The sequence below is a fragment of the Lissotriton helveticus genome, chromosome 8 (genome assembly GCF_964261635.1).
Source record: "Lissotriton helveticus chromosome 8, aLisHel1.1, whole genome shotgun sequence".
Taxonomy (NCBI): domain Eukaryota; kingdom Metazoa; phylum Chordata; class Amphibia; order Caudata; family Salamandridae; genus Lissotriton; species Lissotriton helveticus.
The window spans coordinates 158,102,258-158,119,974 of record NC_136069.1 but is presented as its reverse complement, the minus strand read 5'-3'; the positions used below and the strand labels follow the sequence as shown (position 1 = coordinate 158,119,974).

Genomic DNA, 17,717 nt, shown 5'->3' with positions numbered 1-17,717 from the left:
CCTCATGAGGTGGAACTACATTCACACAACACCCTTCGGTAGAGTATGAGGTAGCACACTGACTGGAAGGAGCTTGGTCCTTTTATACCCACACAGGTGCTCAAATGAAGGCAGTACAAGGTATAGAATGCTGGTTTCAAATACATATAAGGTCATACAGAGAGTGTGCTAGCAACAAGTGTGAGGGGCTGACAGCTAATTCTGGTGGGCACATCTTGACAGTTACAAGTTGGAGATAGCTGAATGCTCAACTGAGCATGTGCAAAACAGAGGAGACTAAATATATCTTGTCTCTAGGCAGATTTCAAGAGCAGTTGACAGGAAGGTAGGACAGAGCACTTGGCAAACAAAATGGCAGACAGAAATACAAAATGGATTCCGTAAAATGGACAAGATAGTCTCTAAATACAAGATGTCTTCTGCTAATGCTTAACCTAATCATTGCTAAATTACAACAATATCGTTTTGCGATTCTCAAATAGCGATTCTCTTAAAATTGCTATTTGAGTATCGCAAATGTATCCTTGATAAATATGCCGCATAGTGACTGCATTTAATTCCCTGTAATCAACGCAAAGTCTGAACCTCCATTTGTTTGGTACAAAAAAGGAAACCCAGGCAGATAATGTGGGATTAAATCAAAACAAAAGGATCCCCCTCAAAGAGGTTCAAAGGAAAATGTTCCCAGACCTAGTAGGGCATACACAGTGTTTGCTTAAATACCCCTCACACACCAAAAGGACCCTTGGTGTCATGCTTCATCCTAGGGGCTTCCCGCCCCGCTGGTGCACTGTTATTGTAGTGCTATGTGTGGTGTATGGATAGTGAGAGAAAGGGTCAGTGGTGGATGAGGTAAGTGGGCTAAAAGGTACCTAGCCTTATAGACTTAAAGAATTTAATAGGTCATTGGCTGGTACTGTTAAAATAGTAATTCAGAGTCCTCTCGCGTTTTAATATGCGGAAACTCCTAGGCAAGTCAACATGTTTCGAAGCATCAAGGCTTCTTCATCAGGACTAAAGATGATCCCTTCAGTGCTCACTATGTTGCTATTTATTGGTGCAGAATAAAAAAGTGCTATGTACAATAAGTGATATTAAATACAGTACCCCGTCGGTATTGTTAACATGTAAGCTCAGTCAGTATTTCCGAAAATAAGCTAGAAATGTTAGGAGTCAGTGCTCCATGAGCCTTCTTTTATGGGTTGAATGGATTTGGGAGCTGTGATTTAGTGGTTAGGAATTGCTCACCTCGACTCGCGCCATCCCGCGGCTCCATGGATTAATTTAATCACTAAATCACAGTGGCCCAATCCTCCCCACCTGTGAAAGAAAGCTCATGGAGCACTGACTCGCAGTTGGCAGAGTCCAGGTGCAGAGTTCAAGATGGACGTTTTTCTGTCCCTGAGGCTCCGATCATGGTGCCAGCCAACTAGACCTTGGAGTCACTCTGGTGGTCCTGGGTTCAAGGTGCAGGTCCAGTCCTTCTTACTCGGGCACAGGGTAGCAGAGCAGTCCCTTTTGTGGCCAAGGCAGTAGAACAGCTGGGCAGTTCTTCTTGCAGCAGGGCAGCAGAGCAGTTCTTTTCTGAGTCTTCCACAAGTCCACAATCGATCTGAAGAGTGGGTCTGAGGGTCCCCCTATTTATACCCAGTGCCTATTTTGAAGTGTGAGAAGCTTCTGAAGATTACCCTACAGAGATGTCTAGAATTTTCTCCCTCCCTGCCCTGGTGCCAATCTGTCTGGTAGCACAATAGGATTCAGAAAAGGGGGTGGTGATGAACAGAGTGTCTGAATTAAGCAGACCACTCTTACCCAGTCCAAAGATCAGGGCTTGATCCATCACCGTTATTTAGCTCACTGCCCCATCCCAGCTCAGAACCTGGCTATATGCAAATTAGTCTGTCCCTGGCCCAGTGCATCATGGGAACAGGGCAGACCAAACTACCAAGCCAATTCTTCACCAGAAAGGAGACAAGCTTCCGGGGACCGGTTTCTGCCATTTCAGGCGTCGTCGGCCCGGCTTGCTTGAATCCTGATGGAGCAGTGAGCAAGGGACTCATGTCTGAGTATACCCTTCCACGCTTATGGTGGACAAAATGATTCCGAAAAGGGGGTGGTGATGAACAGAGTGTCTGAATTAAGCAGACCACTCTTACCCAGTCCAAAGATCAGGGCTTGATCCATCACCGTTATTTAGCTCACTGCCCCATCCCAGCTCAGAACCTGGCTATATGCAAATTAGTCTGTCCCTGGCCCAGTGCATCATGGGAACAGGGCAGACCAAACTACCAAGCCAATTCTTCACCAGAAAGGAGACAAGCTTCCGGGGACCGGTTTCTGCCATTTCAGGCGTCGTCGGCCCGGCTTGCTTGAATCCTGATGGAGCAGTGAGCAAGGGACTCATGTCTGAGTATACCCTTCCACGCTTATGGTGGACAAAATGATTCAGAAAAGTGGGTGGTGATGAACAGAGTGTCTGAATTAAGCAGACCACTCTTACCCAGTCCAAAGATCAGGGCTTGATCCATCACCGTTATTTAGCTCACTGCCCCATCCCAGCTCAGAACCTGGCTATATGCAAATTAGTCTGTCCCTGGCCCAGTGCATCATGGGAACAGGGCACTCTGTTCATCACCACCCCCTTTTCTGAATCATGGTAGCACAATAGGCCAGTGAAAAGTCCTTTGTGCGTGAGCTGAGCCAGTGCATTTGAAGTGCAAGTGTAGTAGGTGACAGTTCCACCTGTCATGACAGAGAAGGCTCATCCTGCCTGCTGCCTACTGCCAGTGTCCTTGGTCACATGGTTGAGAATGGATCTGCTGCTTGGGTTTGAGTATTCCTTCCAGACAGTGACACAAAGGGGACTTAGGTGTGGAGAGGATGACACAGGTGGAGCAGTGCCCTGTCTCACATTTCAAAGGTATTGGCCTCCCACCCACACAAAGCAATCTGACACTAGGCGTGCCCTGTCTTTTGTTACCTCTGACATAATGAAGCTTTGACAAGGGAAATAACTTTCTAGAGTCAGATCTGGGGGTAGTATATGAAATCCCTCCACACCAAGGCTGGCGCCATGTATAAATATTGGACCTCCAGAGCCACTCATCAGAATAGTCGTGGACTACTACTGAAAAAGAACTGACCTGCTGCCAGAGAACTGTCCTACTGCTTGAGGGCTGCCCTGCTGTCCAAGAAGGAAGACTTAGCCACTTCCCTTCATCCTAGACTGACCTGAGTGATACCAAGATTCAGTTGGCTGACCTCCTGTGTGAGCTACGGGACATAACAAGCTCCAGTGGCCTCCCTGTAACTGCTCAGCTCACCCACTGCACTGGACCTGCCTAAGTACTGCTTGCCCCTGATGGAGGGAGTACCCAATCCCCAGACGGTGCCTCCCCCAGGTCCTGGACCCTTGGCTGGCATCAAAGTGCAGTCCTCCTGTTTTTGTAAAAGTGAAATTCTAAAGTCTGTTCTCATAGCGACAACGAACGGACCCATCCATGCCGAGATTCTGCCGCATGCAACTACTGCCAACGAAAAGCTTTCATGAGACCCACTCTTCTTGTCGACAGTGACCACCACCCCAGGTAGGCAATGCAAGAGCTACACTTTGCACAACAGAACCAACAGCCCGTGATGACCACCAATGGGAAGCACCAGGAACTGTCCGCAGCAAAGGCTATCCGCAACACTCTCTGCTCCTCTCAAACCCCTCCACTGCGAATGGAACCCTTCGCGCCAGACTTAGTAGTTAAATTTCTCAGTGAGACTAACCTGATCCCTGTATCTGACCCGCTGTCCATCATTGTTGACCTGAACTTGTGACTTCTAGTGTAACCAGATTACTGCCTGTGTCGCTTTGTGCGGTTGGTGGGGGGGGATATTGTTACCCAAAACTTTGAAATTTCATATCTCAGGTTCTACTGCTAGGATTGTTGTTGTTCTGGTATCATTTTGTTTGCTAAACTTTACTCTATTCTTCTAAAGTTAATACTGTTAGCGTACTGCATAAATACGTTACACATTAACTCTAAGTTAAGCATGATTGCTTTTATGCAAAGCTCCTCGATTAAGCACAGATAATTAAGTGACTTTTGTGGTTTACCCTTACAAGAATTGTGGTTGTTGCCTAAGTGGGGCTTCCACTCCCCTCAACCAACAGCCCAATTTCTTACAGTACATAAATGAACTATCATACATATTACTCTATTACTCTATGTAATATGTTGTAATGTCTCTGACGACTCTGTTTACTTCTAAACTGAAAGTTTGTTCTAGGCACCATGACTTGCTCCCGAGTTGAATGCTTCTGTTTCACATACTCCCACCGTTTTGCACATACATAAATGCATTGAAATAAGCTAAGGAAAAAAATACATATTTTCGTGTCTTTTCGTACCTTTTCAGATGTGCAGTTGCAGGCACCAGCACCTATGTTGAGAAGAATGGAGCAGATAAGAAAGCTGTATTTGCCACCAAAATCTTTGCCAACATTGATGCCCCTGTAGTTTACTTACACTGCAAACTACACATTTGCAAGGAAGTATATAACGGGAGCTGCATACCGGTAGGATTTATGATTATCTTTGTATAAGGAATACATGGACGCTACACTTTCAATGTTTTACTAAATAAGAGATAACTCACGACTAAATGTACATAATAAGGAGATTGCAAATCAGGAGTTCTGTGGTCAGGTAGAGGCTGGAGACTTCATGCTGGGTGCCTAAATCACACAATGCTGAATGTATATTGGGGCTTGTTTAGGCCATACAATAAGTGGGTCTCTATCCGTTAGCAGCAGAACTCCAAATTATGAATCTGACTGCAGCAAACTAGTAGGTGATCTGCTCTCTAGCCATGTTCAGGCGGGGAATAAAACACGTCATTAAATACTGCCTTCCGCCTTCTTTCCTCAGGGTAGCCTGTCTTTGGGGTGCTCTTGTGGTGTTCTAGGTAATTTGGAGATACCTTAGGACCACTGCTGCTTGTGCAGTTGCCCCTTGGTCAAAGCTTTAAGCGGGATAAAAAACAGAAGTCTGGAGGGGGCTCTAAATGAGATTGGCCTAAGAAACCTAAAAAAACCATTCCAGAGGTGTGACCTATGTAATTGGGTGTGGGGCGTAATAAAGATGAAATAAAATCCTAGGCGTGACTAGTTCTTTATGTACAAGACAGTTGAAGTGGGTACCTCTTTCCCAGTAAAGTCAGCAACTGTCGTGCTTGTCCAGACACACTCAAATGTGTGCATGAGCCGGCCTGGCTTGCAAAGCGCAGAGCAAATGTATGGTGTGTGGAGTCCGATCGACCACAGCGAGGACAATAAATACAAGCTCGAGCCAGAGGGAGATGTGCCACACTCTGCAGACCTAGACCCGACAATCCTGACTGATCACGAACTAAACTCTGCATTAAAGCTCCCAAAGTGATTCACACAGTAATCGAAGTGCACAGAGCATCATGACATGAGAATTAGCACCAGTTAGATGCAAGACAATTAGGGTGGTGGGGTCTAGCAATGAATAGGGATTTGGTGATTGCTTAATTGCTGAATTCCTATTGATACTGCATGAAATAGGGATGTTGAGATAGAGTAAGGTCTTCTGGACAACAGAGTCTGCCATAGCAAGCTGCCTCAAGTCTGCCATAGCAAGCGGGGGAGTTTTTGAAACCCACTGCAGTACAGGCGATGATCATGTATGTGCACTTTGGCCTTCCCTTGATATGGAATGAGACCCAGTGCAGGGCTCAGTGGTCCCCAAGGCACACCAGGGGAACCTTCCTTTTGAAGAGAGTAACTACTGTCAACTTATTGGGCAGCAAAGTCAGTATAGTAGCAGGAATGCCTATTTACCTATCCCTGTTAAGGAGAGTGGCCTATTGGCTACCCCCATGCTTTAAAGTGCCTGTCAGTCTTCTACAAATGGGCCCTTTGCTCATCCATGTGAACCATGAACGCCACATGCCTGAACTTATCTATGTGAGGAGAAAAGGTGCGTGGTTTGCGGTGAATGCGACCATGGCCACACTGGCTTCCATTTTGTATGAATATTTTAAAAAACAAGGGTTCTCCTGGAGTTCATTTAAGATAATGAAATACTTTTTCTGTGAAACTGGGTGTGTACATTGACTGCATTCAACAGTACAGATATGTAAATAAAAAAAATGTATTGCATACTTTTAAAAATAGAAATTATGAGAATATCAATGTAGACACAAAACGTGTCAGTGCAATTTTGAGAAAAAGAAGTGTGTAGTGGCCGCAAGTGAGATAAGAAGCTACAGAAACAGAAACGCGTGCACATGGTGAAGGAACCGTGAGCCTGAGTCACAAAAGTAAACTTACATATGTGTGTAAGTTTACGATTTTGCAGTAGTTACAAAACTGTATTTTAATGGTATATATACAACCAGTGTGGAGACGTCTCATTCAGGGCAGCGAACTTCACTCTTAAAAAGATACATACCTCTCTTATCTTTCTATGTGTGGAGTTCTCTACCCCGACTGCAGAGTTTCGTATACTTACTATTAAACCGCAGTTTTTGAAATATTGCAAAACCTTAAACTTACACTAATGTAAACTAAGGTTTGTGAATCAGGCCCATGTGTATAAATATAGCACAAAATGACAGTCTATTTAAGGTTGCATGAGTAGATGGGCCTATGGCTTGATTGAATCTTTTCAATCTTTCAAGTTTGCCTGATGTTGGTTGTCCCCGGCGTTTGAACCTCTTTTTAAGTGTTGAGGACTCATCAGGACAGGAAGGTACCAGGGACACCACACGATATATTAGCGGTCTCTCGATTACATCCGTGATCCACATAGGTGATCTATTTCACAAACCCAATGTGACACCGCAGTGAATCAATATTACATTTGCTTACTCCCAAATCAATGCGGGGGACCCAGTAGTCGTAAATTGTAATAAGGAATCGTGTCACATCCGGACGCGAAGGCCGTACATATCATCAGGAATATTCCAGTTGTGCTAAAGTCAGCCAGCAATGCTACGGGTGGAAGGCCTGGAATTGGGCAAAGCCCCAGGAGCTGAGTGGCCTGTAAAGAGAGCTTCTTTAGAACATAAAAAGTTCTTTGTATTATAGAACTAATATGCGAGCTGCGGATCGAAAGCAGTGTTACCGTCACTGTCTCATTGGAGATTTGCTGGATTACATTTATGTACAGTTATTGTACTCATCAATTTTCTTTGGAAAATGTTTATTATCTTTAAATGAACGCCAGGTTAACCATTGTTCTCTTAAACCTTCATAGACACGGTTTCCACAGGCATACAGCTCCTCTTGTTTGTTGTTCCATTTTGTATGGACAGAATCCACTTGGCACCTACGATGAAGGGTCAATGGTTGAGACCATGCAGCCAATGTAAATTGGAGGACTCTTTCAGACATTCCTGGAAAGTTTCTAGTGACTAGTATAGCAAGTGTTTTGGAAATGAGAAAGTGGGCCTCTTTGAAACAAAGGATTTCTCCCCTGACGTTTCCTGTCCCTTTATTCTCTAAAACGTCTACCATCCGTTGGGTTACAGGTAGCTGAGAGGGACAAATTGCATATCTTTGTCTCTTTGTTTTGTGTTCCTCCTGAGAGGTGAATCGTGGCTGCATCCCACCTTCTTGTTCACAGTCTGGACAAAGAGCAAGTATTGACCAGTCTGCATGGAAGTGCAGAACTGCTCAGGGCGGTCCCAGAACGAAACAGTTGGAATACACAAAATTAGTTTCAACTTGAGTATACAGATGGAGCAGAAACGCCCAGTTGGGGTGCCAAGATTTCATTCAGCAACGATGGTCATCACACTACTGAGATCAAGAAACGGTTTGAGCTCCAGAGGTGGGGCATCCACTGCCAGCTCTCCTTGACAACTGGGGAACTGTGCTTTGAGCTGTCAGGAGGCGCTGCTGGCACTCTACTGAGAAGGATAATTGACCAACTACTTAGGAGGGAGGCAGCTGGTATTCTTGAGTAAAATAGATCCTGTTTCAGGAAAGTGAGGCTCTGATGAAGCTCAGAGAGAAGCAAAACCAAAGGGGATGATAGACGGAGTGTTGAACAAAGCAAGCACTCACCCCCAGTCAACTGATCTGGGTTAAATCCATCACCATTCTTTAGCTCACTCTGCCACCCCAGTTCAGACATGGCCATATGCAAATCAGTCTGAGCCTGTGCCTCCTGGGAACAGTCCAGCCCGAACTGCCAGAGAAAAGTCAGAGAGGTCCACTCTCTGCCTCGGTGATATGTGTGTCAATTTCACGAATTCTGATTCTGTGAATCAAACAGTGAGATGTAATGTAGTCTTCCTTTTTGTGTTCACCTATGTGCCTTAATTGATTCATTAAGTGTCGTTATCAAGCCCATTAAGATTATTTGTATTCGCGAGCAATGACATTTCTACTTCAGACATTTCTTGATGTGCACTGTGCCAATATTAGCCACATGTTGTGGGTAACATTAACAATGACAGCTGTCATGAGGTCATTTTCTAGGGATCACACAATATTGGTTGCCTTTGAGCAGAAGTCAGCTACGGTCAGGAAACTACAGCTCTGAGCTTTGTTTTCCCGGGCTTAGTGTTGTCTTTGTCAATTAAAATCCCAACAATCTCTGTTTGAATTGTAACAGGTAGCAGGGAGGTAGGCGCATAACTAGATGAAAAGGAGAAGGTGCTAAAGACTTGCTGATTCAAATGTCAATTGCAAAATTTGCTATGTATTTTATCTCGCCTATCCTGCGTTCTGTCATATGTTCTTGTTTGAAAACATGTCATCTAAAGGTAAGCAAATGTGCAACTTGCAGTTCTTTTATTGATCTTTATAACCATGAAGGTGTAAATGTGACAGCTGATTAAAAGCCATATCTTTTATTATACTTTTGCTGCAGGATTGCACTGTAGCCCGCAGTGCGAAAAACAGTGAGCCCTATCAACCCAAGTATGCCAGAATCGGACCATTTAGGAGAGCTCCCGGCTGTAAGTGGTTTATAATATAGGTTAACATGTGTGCATTCTCCCCAAACAGTTTCTGTAGTGAAAAGCAAGAAGAACAAAATAATATCAGTGCATGTGTCTCCCAAAAAAGCACAGCATGATGTAGGACTAAGATGAGAAAAAGTATGTGTCAGTGCAATGGAGAGTACTATTTGAATTCAGGGCATTACCACTTTGTCCCTTCCTTTTCCTTGCCCTAGTCCTAATCTGTGGAATATGTGACGTTACAATGCCACATATTACAATGTGGTAGGTAACAACGCGGACGTTACATCGACCGCGTTGTTACCACTCATGGCATTACAACGTAAATCGCATGACTTGCACTAGATGGCCCGCTAGACTTAGGAATAGTATACATTTCTATTCCTACTCCAGTTAGCGCAATAGCAGGGAATGTGTTGGACTTTAAATCCAACACATTCCTTGGTGTTGCACGCCATCTAGCACAAGTCGTTGAAAAGACTTGTATTGTAATGTCATGTGTGGTAACAATGCGGACGATGTAACGTCCACGTTGTTACCAACACGTGTGGTACTGACATCTTTGTAAATACTGTCTCCCTAATCAGTGAGGATACAGCAAGTAGAAAGGATGGTATTCATTCAAAACACGGAGCACCAAAGTGAAGCCGCACCCTTGAATCATAGTCCAAACAGTGAATGAGTCCATGAAGCATACAGGAAAAGATTCATGTACAGTGGACCCAAAGCAGAAGCAGAGCCACGATTTGGGAACTGGAAATGATCAACAAAGGCCAAGGAGAAACCCTGGAAACAGCCTTACAAAAATCAACACGAGAAACAATCCAAGCTGCACAGTGGCGTACCTAGACCGACTGCCACCCGGGGCGGATCCCATGGATCCTATGGATGGTGGCCGACTTGTTCGGGCTGAGGTTCTGGCGTCCGACAGACAACTTGTTATCAGGGGAGGGAGGATGATGGTTGTTGACAGGTACAACTTGCTCACCTCTGCCGACCCCAAAAACAGTGCTGCCTGTGGTGGACCGCCCTCCCAACCCCCAGCTACGCCACTCAAGCTGCAACTCTAAATGTGGACCAGCACCGAGGACAATGTCCAAGCACAGGTGCCAAACACCTACAAGGAAAGTTACTCAGCAAATATCCTACAGACAAAATACAGAATGGCCTGATTACATCAAACCGGCCAGGAAAAGATCATGCATCGCTCCCGCATTAGGGTTGAACATCTAGTACAATTTGGTTGAACAGTAAAAGATGCCCTAAGCTAAGCCAGACAAGCAGGCAATGGTGAAGCAGTGTGCAGTGGTAAAGAACACTCCAGAGCTACCTAGAGAGTAGGGCATGGAGTCGGTAGAGACAAAAGTAGCAATGAAGCGCACACACAAAATAGTTCAAGAGCAACCACAAGCCTTTCCGAGTACAACTCACAAAATTAGCATAAAGCTACAGAAGAGCTAAAAGAAACACAAGAGCATATCAAACACAGAACTCACCTATAACAGTGGCCATGAGACCAATAGCAAGTGGCCAATAGTAAGGGAATAGTTCAGGCGACCACCCAACCAGATGGAACCCAGAAGTGAAGCAACAGTAACATTCAAGTACATGATTTTCCAGTAGCCACCAGCACACTGACCAAAAAGAATGACTAGGAAAGAAGTGGAAAACAAGCCAGATCATTAAAACAGGCCCATGGCAAGCAACCTAAAGGAAGAAGTAGGAGGCCACAAATGCACATGTCCACAGTGAAGACGCCAAAAGAGACACTCATGGGTAAAAGGCACAGATCCTAGGCAAAATGATATCCAAGAGATATGAACCACTGGGCACTGATATTCAGCAAAGGGGTCACTACCACCAATACTCATCAATATGTAAGACAGAGCAACATATTCAACTTTCCCAACAGAAAGAGAGGGAAGATGGTGTAGACACCACTATCCCATCAATGGCATGGAAGCACCAGGAATGTGAGCCTCAGTCAACAGGTCAACTGGCCAAACGAGCATGAAAGGTAGAGAGGATCTAATTTGAGGGTAGCAAAGGTAAAAACCAGCAGACCCCATACAGACATACGCAGCAGCTGGTCTAACAGCCTCTACGGAACCCAGCAGCAGTAGAGAGACATAACCTCAGGGAAATAGCAAAGAGAAGGGGCCTGAAGAACCAGGTCAATATGGTCCCCATCCCAGGAAGAGAGATCATGTAGAAGGAGAAGATGTGCAACAAGAAAGACAAGGAAATAGCTCCCATCAGCAATGCAGAAGATTACAACTACACTCAGAAAGGACTGTGTCAAAGCATGATACCCACAAGGAAAGTCATTTGCACATGTTACTTCAGTCCTGGAGTTGTAACGCACAGAAGAAAGTTACCTGAGGCATTGTAAACAGAATGGAGAGAAAGGAAGGTCTTGATGTTTAGTAGGATATAAGACCACACCTCCACCACATGTTATGTTATGTGTATTTGTAAAGCACACTATCACCTGCAAGGTATCCTGGTGCTGAGAAGGTGGATGTGCTTATCGTAGGTTGGTTAGCCAGATCTTTAGCTCCTTGTGGAATTCAACAAGAGTGGAGGAGGAGGCATCCCAGCAGATAATAACACCAAAGCAACGACATAGGATGAAATAGGTTTAGAAGGATAACAGGCTAACTTGGTCTTTAGAGGAACTGAACACATGACTAGCTAACAGGGTACAGCAGAAAAAGTGAAAGGCAAAATTACACTGGTCCTTCTTGCCAAATGCCGAGACAGAAGCAACCGAACACATGAATAAAAAGGACACAGTCTCTAAACCATGAGAATCATAGCCAGACTTGAACAAAGAAAATACAAGCAGCCACTGGCACAGGAGGAACAGCCACTGGCAAAGGTCTGAATAAACTGAATACCCCAGGCCTATGACCAAGAACCACCAACAAAGCCGCAGCCAGAAATTCCAAGCACCATCTGGGTGAATGGTAAAACAACCAAGACTCCCATAAAGCCAGATAGACACCATTTGGGACAGAAAGACCCATGACACTGTGGAAAGGCGGTGGTTGAAACAGAGGTCCTCTGGATCATTGGTGGTGAGAGAATGAAGAAGGGTGGATGTTATGTCATGTTACTATAGCTTGTAAAGTGCACATACACCAGCCAGTCTCTTGGGACTAAGTAACTTTCCAACATGACTCAGGATACCAGTTAATATGCTTGCCTAAAGAGCCAAGTCTTCAGCATCTGTCTAAACTTCCCATAATTTGAGAAGGTCCTTGAATTCCAAAGGCAAGGATTTCCAGACAACAGTGAGTGAGAACCTGACTTCACCTGTTCTATTTCTCTTAAATTGGGGAATCACACAAGTTTAAATGGGTGGATCTAAGATCTGTAGTGAGGGAATACGCATGAATCCAAGATTTAATAAAAGCAGCACTTTTCACATACGAAGTTTTGAAAATAGTGCAACATGTTTTGAATGTGGATCTCTGTGCACCTATGAGCCAGTAAAGATTGTGTGTCACTTGAGAGAACTGGTAACATTTGGAAAGTTGATAAATCAGCCAAGCAGCCTGATTTTTAATCAACAATGGAATGAGGTGGAATGGAGAAGGAATCACACCTTCATTAAAGACCCCTTAACGAGGGCAGAGACCATGAACCCCAATGCCAGATTCAAACCTGATCAAATCATGCCAGAGATCATTAGTACCACGGTTCGTTCCACTGAGTGGGAAGAACAGCAGGAGCCTGCAAGAAAACAATTGAAGAAAGGACTGACCTGTACTGAAAAGAGAGTTTTTGTGGTGCTGACAGTAATGCATGTGGCTGATTCTATCTGTCAGGAGAGCCCCTCATCACAGAATCCAGATGATGCCAACCAGAGGATTGCAGCTATAGATTTCCCGTGCTGCATGAGTGCAAAAGACTACTAGCCATTAAGGATTAGGGCAGCACAGAAGAGGTAATCAGCAACCTGCTACACAAAGTTTTGGGACCTAATGAACCTATCAAGCTGCAACTAAGCGCACCTTGTCGATTGAGTTGATGACTGGAAACTGGCTTCGGGGTCCTAAGAGCCTTAAGGAAAGTCTTAGATCTGCTTCCCATTTCCGCTCGAAGGACGCTGGTGCACGCCCTGGTCACCTCACGACTTGACTATGGTAACCTGCTCTATCTGGGGGCCACGAAAAAGGTCATGGGCCGCCTTCAAGTCCTTCAAAACGCCGCAGCACGGCTTGTACTCAGGCTCCCCAGGAGATCACCATCAATTCCTGCTCTTCAAGCCCTCCACTGGCTTCCTATGGAGGAGAGGATTGAGTTTAAAACCCTTTCCACATGTCATCGGATCTTGAATGGTAAAGCCCCTGTACCGCTTCAGAATCTGGTGTCCCACTACGAGCCTACCCGTAAGTTACGGTCGTCTCAGACCGGACTGCTGACGGTTCCCAGGGTTAGGAAGGCTCGTATGGGAGGGAGATCTTTTAGATTTCTCGCTCCCAAATGCTGGAATATCCTGCCTCCAGAACTACGTCTTGAACCTTCTGAAACCCTTTTCAGAAAAAAGCTCAAAACTCACCTTTTCAGCAGGTAACTTCTTATGGGCGGGAGGGCGGTCATTTCTCACTTACTACAGCGCGGGGACACGCCAGTGGCGTCACCAGGCGCTTTACAAATGCCCAAAATAGAAAAATAAATAGAAAACCTGAGTTCAGATTTATGAAGCCTTACCACTGTGACACTTTGGGCTCTGTGCTATTTTGCATAGAGGAGTACCATGGGTGGTACCTGAGCATTGTCTTGCCACTACAATGGCCTTCATCCCACTCGCCTTCTCCTCCTGACTACATCACAGCTGGGTGGGATGCTCGGCTCTCCCCATGCAAGGGGAGCTCTGCTGCTCAACCTAGTTCAACTTACCGCAATGGCGACCAGCCCACCGGAGCAGCCTGTTCATCCGCCGCTCTTTTTCATTGGGGATCGTCTTTGGTAGGGGCTTCCTGCGCCTCTGCAAGCAAGCTTTTCTTCTTCCTAGGGCCCCTCAGTGAGTGTTTTTGGAAAGGTAGTATCTAGCCCATCCAAGATTGCCACCACATTACAGATCCCTAAAAAAAACAGCCCAGTCCAACATGAAGTACACAGTTCTTCCTGTTTCTCAACTATAAAAGGAGGAAATGCTCTATTCTTTGCGTTGCAATGCTTCAAGCAGTATGATTTTTCGCCCCTGACCTTTTTCTTGGGCATTTCCCCGGATATTGTCAGTCTTACCTCGTAATTTTCCTTTCTCCCGTCCTTCAGGTTCCTTCCTCAGTAGCTTCTATTTGAGGAATCCTCTCTGTGAATTTAGATGCCAACTGGTTTCATCGCTTCCTTTTTAAGCTTTCTAAAGGTTCTTCGATCCACATTCCTCTGGCCCACTCCGAAGCCTTGCCACCATTTCAGAGGTTTTTTGCCTCTGTGCTTTTCCCCCCTTTGGGCTCCTTCCAGAACGCATTTTCTGCTAGGAGCTACCTAGTGTTGGTGGCAAGTTTGCTGCTGGAAGGGGTTGTCCTTACGTCTAGCAGACAAATACTGTGAAGCCCTGGACAGTCAGACCTAGAAGCAGTCTGAAAGACTCCTTTGGGAGCCAGACCCATCACAAGCGTTTCCATGTAACTAGCCATGGAGTTTGATGTACTGCTCTGTTTACTAACATTTGTAGACAGGGCTTTGTGCCACACATGTATGTTGCCTCGGGGCAGGCTAATGTTTAAGAAAAGTTCTTTTTTCCAAACTCTTCAAACTTTGCTTGTATGCTGTCATGTATAGCACACATTCAGACTTGTAAAAGTGTTGAATTATGCCTCAGCAGCATATTTTGTACTGGAAGATATCTACAGAGCGCCGGCACGGGGGGAGAGAGAAACAGCAACACATCCTAATGGATATGGTGCTGTCCTGCTCTCTTCCTTTCTCTCAAGAAGTGCAACAACTTTGATTGCTCTGCTTTGTTGCATCAATTGTAAGTACATCTGGCCCCTAGGGTCTGACTTCCAGTTCTGATGTCCAGCCAGTGGATTGGGATGCAGAAGCACATCAGGTTAGAACCTAACTCCTGCACTCACTGCCAGCAGATCTGAAGGCAGGATATACCTGTTTGACTGACTTCCTTGTTCCTAAATTGTGGAAAACATAGAATGAGGGAGACAGGAAAGAGTGTTGCTAGCCATGCACACAACTTGGAGGAATATTGAGGCAAAAAGTAAGGCAGCCCCTGGACTACCGTGCACTGAACAGGGCATGGGGCTTAATCCCAGGCCAGGCACTGCACCGGAGTATGCCTCATCCATTGAGGACTAGTAGAAATGCACCTGAAACAGCAGGGTCTGGTAGAAGAACTGAAGACGGAAAGAAGAACTATAAATGAGTCAACCTACCACCTTCAAACGCAAGTGCTCTGGCACCGGGCTCTGCTTTGGAAAGAGATGGGAAACAACACAACATGTTTAGGGAGGACCTCAATCTCCCCTTGGAGGCAAGAGAGGTGTTTAAAAATGAGGGCTTGATGTGTGTGTCTTTGGGGGTGGGGGAGGTAACATTCCTGAACCTCCCCTTAACGTAAGGGAAGGAGGTTAAAAAGTAGGACTTGCAGGTGACTGCAGAAGTGAGTAACCCTCTGAGATTAGGACTAGAAGGAGGAACAAAGTGGTATAGGAAAATATAATACTGGGGATTGTAGTAAAATAATACACGCTCACTGCTTATCTGCTTGCCAGGGAACATATTTCAAGCCTGGCACAAAGTGTTATGATCTGTGTAATCCTTACTTGTACTGAGAACTAATATTTGCTCTTCTCGTTCTCTTTACAGCACCTCCGCAAAGCCCAGCTCAGGACAGCAGGCTGGCTCCTGGATACGTGGTCCTCATCTTCCTCGCAGTTGTCTCTGTGATTGGAGCCGTTTCTTCGGTCCTCATCTACAGATATTACCGCCGCACTGGAAGATACGACTTCAAGCCCAAGTGCGATACGAGGGGCTACCTGGTCTTCTCCAACTAAACTCTGCAGTCCGCGCGCTTGGCATTGCCATACTCTTCAAATGCAGGCACTTGTGTTTTTGTGAAGAACCCTCGTATTTTTGCTGAAATATGAGGGACATTTAGAGATTAATTTAACCTCACTATAGTTTCTTTACCGCTTTGTGGCCAACGAGGAACAGCGTAGCCCTAAAGATATATCAGTTCCCATTGGGCGAAGGTTATGTTGAAATAATTTACTACTTGACTGTGATTTACCTTCGGATGCATTCACATGTTTATATTCAATACATTTGAAAGTATGTCCTTCGCTGATATTTTCTTAAGACCACGTCACTAACATGGGAATTTTGGTAGGTGAGCTCGATGCTTTTAGCAGAGCTGGTAAATTACCCTGTATCTGGTTCCAGTAGTTTATCCAGTAATGGTTTCTTCTTTGCATTCAGATATTTGTAGTCTTCTGTCTTCATATAACATGCAGGTCATAGATTCCAAAACCAATAAAATGAATATTATTATGATTTAATTCTGTGCTGAAAGAAGAGTTACATTTCTTGCATCTTGCAAACATTCATTGACGAGTCCCAAAATGGCTCTCTTGTTCACTTGATTAGTAATTCAGAACAGTAATACTGTATCTGGTACATCCTTTTGACATGTTGTTTACTAAAAAGGTCAGGCACATTCCAACTGAGGCCAATCTCCCTTCATCCCCAATCATTTTATGATGTCAATTTTACGTGAGCTCCTAATCTCCTGAAAAGGTGAGCTGGTTGGAGTTCGTCTGAACTTCTGAACTGGTCTGCATAGGTTTAAATACCTAATCCAACAGGTGAGTCCAGAAAGAACCTTCAATAAGGAAATCAGTGCTTAGAGGAAAGCCCAAAGTTAATAAAAAAATATTGCACAGTTCTGTGTTGCATTTCGGAAGGGAAAAAACTCAATTCAGCCATTAACTAGGTTTGCACTCCGCTATTAATATCAAGAGAATCTAACCCTGTTTCCTACCACAAATGTTTCTCATCATAAAATTACCTTTTCGTAGCTCGATCAACAAAATATATAGAACTGTCACGAACGCTGTGAAACACTCAGAAAAAAAGAGAAGGAAGAAACAAAATCCTCCATTCTGACAGTAAAGCTGGACATTCTTAAGTAAATAGAAAGCAGAGAAATGTCCACTAGTTAGCCACATGTTGTTTATTATGTTTTCAAAACTCTAAACGATTTTGGTGAACAAGGTAGACAAGGATGAGTTCAGATCTGAAGCTCATCTTCTAGCCCGAATTAAGTCGGAGGGGGGACCCAGGGAGAGCCGTGCGCGAGCCGGTCTCTCCCTGGGTAGGTTCGCGCAGACGGAGTGGCCACAGGTGAGGTTGATTTAGGGAGAGAGACCGAGACTATTTATAGGGCCAGGGCAGGGTTTAGAGAAGGGCTTTTCGTCGGGAGGCGGACAGCGGAGTTTGTTTTGCCCCACCCACCCTCCCCTCTTTTTTGTCTTTTAGGCCTTTTTTCTTGCGATTGTGCTTTAGATAATTTTGTTGTTAGGTTTGCCACGATAAGACAGGTTATAATTTTTTCTTTGTAGGCGGTTTTTAGTGGGGGTGGCAGCCTGGAGCGGGTTGGTCCATCCTCAAAGGGCAGGTAAAGGACAGGAGGGGATAGTACAGGATTCAGTTGCCTGGGTTTGTTAGGTTTTATTTGGTGGGGGGTTTGACTGCTTATC

At 45.0% G+C, this 17,717-nt stretch overlaps 1 protein-coding gene across 1 annotated transcript in view; it reads left to right on the top strand.

The window, feature by feature from the left end:
• The window catches only part of UMODL1 (uromodulin like 1), a 621,262-nt gene extending 603,977 nt beyond the window's left edge, over positions 1–17,285 (top strand). Inside the window, exons 17-19 of the mRNA XM_078658858.1 lie at positions 4,408–4,567; positions 8,898–8,985; positions 15,826–17,285. Coding sequence (XP_078514984.1) covers positions 4,408–4,567; positions 8,898–8,985; positions 15,826–16,013 — 436 coding nt within the window. The 3' untranslated portion in view covers positions 16,014–17,285. The remainder of the gene's footprint in view (positions 1–4,407; positions 4,568–8,897; positions 8,986–15,825) is intronic.
• Positions 17,286–17,717: the final 432 nt, after the last annotated feature.